The sequence below is a fragment of the Octopus bimaculoides genome, chromosome 25, assembly GCF_001194135.2.
Source record: "Octopus bimaculoides isolate UCB-OBI-ISO-001 chromosome 25, ASM119413v2, whole genome shotgun sequence".
NCBI lineage: Eukaryota > Metazoa > Mollusca > Cephalopoda > Octopoda > Octopodidae > Octopus > Octopus bimaculoides.
The window spans coordinates 19,054,691-19,058,984 of NC_069005.1; the positions used below are offsets into that span (position 1 = coordinate 19,054,691).

At 41.8% G+C, this 4,294-nt stretch overlaps 1 protein-coding gene across 1 annotated transcript in view; it reads right to left on the bottom strand.

Annotated features, from left to right (window-relative positions):
* Positions 1-4,294, bottom strand: part of LOC106871526 (ubiquitin carboxyl-terminal hydrolase 5) — a 67,321-nt gene that overhangs the window by 41,566 nt on the left and 21,461 nt on the right. Inside the window, exons 3-4 of the mRNA XM_052976831.1 lie at positions 3,578-3,703; positions 2,280-2,378 (exon numbers count right to left, since the gene is read on the bottom strand). Coding sequence (XP_052832791.1) covers positions 2,280-2,378; positions 3,578-3,703 — 225 coding nt within the window. The remainder of the gene's footprint in view (positions 1-2,279; positions 2,379-3,577; positions 3,704-4,294) is intronic.

Below are 4,294 nucleotides of genomic sequence, written 5' to 3' on the forward strand. Positions count from 1 at the left end.
TAACTTGTGACCGTGGCTCTCTGTGTGGCTGAGGGCATGTCTGAGAGGGCCATTATGAACAGTAATGGTCCCAAAACAGTGCCTTGCGGAACACCGCTCACTATTTGTGTGTCATTGGAGGTGGCCCCATTGGCTACTACCACCTGACTTCTATCCTTCAGAAAGTCATGAAGCCATTCTCCCAATTTTCCAACTATGCCGAGATCACGCAGTTTGTGACATATCATTCCATGATCAACTTTATCAAAGGCCTTTGCAAAGTCGAGATATATCACTTCCACATTTGAGTGGTTAAGTAGCTGTTTCAGCACCCAGTCATAGTGTTGTAAGAGCTGAGTCAGGCAGCTTCTTCCTGGTCGGAAACCATGTTGGGTATATATATATATCATCATTTAGCATCCATTGTCCATTCTGGCATGGGTTGGATGGTTTAACCAGGACTGGCAAGCTGGAAGGTTACACCAGACCCCAATCTTATTTGGCATAGTTTCTACAGCTGGATGCCCTTCCTAACACCAACCACTCTGAGGGTGTAATGGGTGCCTTTACATGCCACCGGCACAAGTGCCAATTGTATGACACCGGTATCTTCCATGACTGCAATTTTGCTCAGCTTGATGGGTCTTCTTCTCAAGCACGACATAATGCCAAAGGTCTCGGTCATTGCCTCCATGAGGACCAACACTTGAATGGAGCTTTTCACATGCCACTGGCATCAGCCACTGGCATCAGCCACTGGCATCAGCCACTGGCATCAGCCACTGGCATCAGCCACTGGCATCAGCCACTGGCATCAGCCACTGGCATCAGCGACCTTGTCTCCATGAGGCCTAATACTTGAAAGGTGCTTTTAACGTGTCACCGGCAGGGGTGCCAGTTACGTGACACCAGCATCGGCCACAACTATGATTTCACTTGGTTTGACGGGTCTTCTCAAGCACAGCATATCATCAAAGGTCTCGGGCACTAGCCATTGCCTGTGAGGCCCAAAGTTCAAAGCTCATGCTTCATCACATCATCCCATGTTTTCCTGGGTCTACCTTCTACCACAGGCTCCTTCCACAGTCAGAGATCAGCACTTCTTTACACAGCTGTCCTCATCCATACACATCACATGACCAGCACACCATATCTGATGCCTCTTGTTCCCAACTTTTCTCTCAAGATGCTTACACTCTGTCAAACATGCACACTGACACTGCACATCCAGCAAAGCTTATTTGCTTCATTTCTTTCAAGCTTACACATATCCTCAGCTGTCACAGCCAATGTTTCACTGCTGTGTAGCATAGCAGTTTGCACACAGGCATCATACAATCTGCCTTTAACTGTGGGAAAATCCCCTTAATGCCAGCAGAAGTAGGAGCTCTCTGAACTTTGTCCAGCCTATTCTTATGCTCGTGTACCCTCTGAGCATCCACCTCAACAACTAACTTGGTCACCTAGATAACAGAATCTAACAACTACCTCTAGCTTACACCCCTGGCAGCTGATGGAGTGTATTTTCTGTACATTTTTGGTGTTTATTGTACCTGAACATCTTCCACACACAAAAGCTATTTTCCCCACTAACCTTCCTCTGATGTTGCTGCACCTCTTATGTGTCCAAAGCATACATCAGGTACATCTTGTGAAATTTCTCTCTCTCTCTCTCTCTCTCTGTCTGTGTGTGTTACTGTTCTTTGTTTTCAATCTACCACAAAAACATATCTGGTCAGAGAGAAATATTACCTTAATTGGAAACCGGTGAGGATTGACGACAAGAAGGGCATCCAGCTGCAGAAAATCCACCTCAACAAATTCTGTCCAATCCATGCAAACATGACAACAATGAAGGTGATGATGATTTTTCCATGCAGCTGGAAGACACCCTTCCTGTTGTCAACCCCTTTTACTTGCCTGCTATAACATGTGTGAAGGTGCATTGTTTAGTGGTTAGGGTGTTGCGTTCATGATTGTAAGATTGTGGCTTCAATTCTAAGACCGGGCAATGTCTTGTGTTCTTGGGCAAAACACTTCATTTCACATTGCTCCACTCCACTCAGCAGGCAAAAATGACTAAATCCTGCAATGGACCAGGGTCCCATCCAGAACAGAAATTTATAGATTTATATGCCAGAGAGCCTGGGGAACCAGCCGGATGAGCCTTATGGCTTTTTTTTTTTTTAATAGTTATAACATGCAGGGCTGGCTGCAGTATTCCTTGGACTTCTTTCTACACAGTTACCAACTACCAGTTGTGTACCAACTCACAAGATAAACAGAAAATCAATAAACACCTCCCAGATCCAGTAAATGTCTAAAAGAGAAGTAAACTTACCAATAGCAAGTCGAGTGGGTTTCTTCAAGGGAGGGGGATCTTCTGAAGCTTTCTGAATCTAAAAATAAAGGAACAATATTATTACAATCATTATTACTATTATTATTATTGAGTGAGAGAAGGTACAAGTGTGACTATATGCTAACAAGTAAGAGTGCATGAGAGTAGGAGTGTATGAGAGTAGGAGTGTATGAGAGTGTGAGCAAGTGTGTGTGTGAGTGAGAGCAGGTACGAGAGAGAGTGTGTGAGTGTGTGTGTGTGTGTGTGTGTGTGTGCGCATGTGTGTGAGACTGTGTACAGGTGAGTGAGAGTGTGAGTGAGAGCATGTGTGAGCAAGTGAGAGTGTGTACCAACAAATCTATCCTAGTACTTATATTTTAAGTCTGGTACTTATTCTTTCAGTCTCTTTTACTGAACTGCTAAGTTACAGGGAAGTAAACAAGCCTCACAGTTTCCATCTACTAAATTCACTCACAAGGCATTGGTCAATCCAGCACTGTAGTAGAAGATAATTGCCCAAGGTGCAGCATAATGGGACTAAACCTGAAACCCTGTGGTTACAAAGCGACATTCATAACTACAGAGGCATACCTGCACCTAAGTAAGATACGATATCATATACAAGTGGGCCATGCGCAAATGTGTAAAAGAAAGCAGGCCATTGTAAAATGAAGTTACTAATCATCATAGACAAGTGGCTTTCAACCAGGCTCCATATAACCTTTGGGAGTCCATATACAATTCTGATGTTAAAATTTATCTTCAATAAATTGCTTATACTTTTACTATATATATATATATATATATATAGTAGAAGTATAAGCAATTTATTGAAGATAAATTTTAACAACAGATTTGTATATGGGCCCACAAAGGTTATAATGGACCCTGGTTGAAAGCCACTTGTCTATGAAGGTCCAGTAGAGTAAAATAGGAATCAAAGGGACCCATAGGTAAAAAATGGTTGAGAACCACTGTCATAGACAAACAATTTAGCAAGGAGGTTCAAACAAGAGATGTCACCAAAGGTTTTAATTGAAGTGAAGGAATGCACATTGCTTTCCATGAAATGGTTTTAAGAATCAAGGGTAACTAATGAGGGGACATAGGAGTGTACTGCTTAAGCTTGCACCTTAATCTGTAGAGAAACCTTACTGACATCATCAGGGAGAAATGGGGATGGGAGAGAGAGAGGGTGAGAGATCGAAAGACTGAAGGTAACATGACTGTTTCCAGTTCTCTGAATGTACAACTTACTGTTTTTCTCCTCCGCTTAATATGCAAGAAAACACCATTGCCAGTCTTTTTGAAATGTTCTTCTACGTATAGCTTGCCTAGACCCAGAAATGTATTCATACAAATGTACAAACCAGTTTCACTCTCCTGGAAAAAGAAAAAGAAAATAAAAACAACAAAAATAAGACAAATATTACATTCAGAAAAGAATTACTAGTGTGAAGAAGATGATTAAAATTCACTGAGATCAAAACCTTGTCAAGATAAAAAGAAACAACACACACGGATTGAAGGCTAGAGAGAAACAACATAACTCCACTATGTGTATGTGTGTGTGTGTGTATACTTATATATATACACACGCACACAAACAGGGGCAAGCATAGATGTATCGTAAAAAGTTTGCTTCCCAACCACATGGTTCCGTGTTCAGTCACACTATGTGACATTTCTGGGCCAGTGTCTTCTCCTATAGCCCCAGCTCAACAAAAGACTTGTTAGTGGATCAGGCAGACAGAAACTGAAAGAAGCCTGTTGCATGTGTATGTACACGCACACACACACATGTATGTATATGTGTGCGTGTGTGTGTGTGTATATATATACACACACACACACACACCGTAATATTAGTGCCCAGCAGTGTTGAGGCATAAGTGAAGTTTAGATTAGTTAAAAAATGTTTGTGACATATTTCAGCTGCTAAAATGCAAATTCATATATATATATATATATATA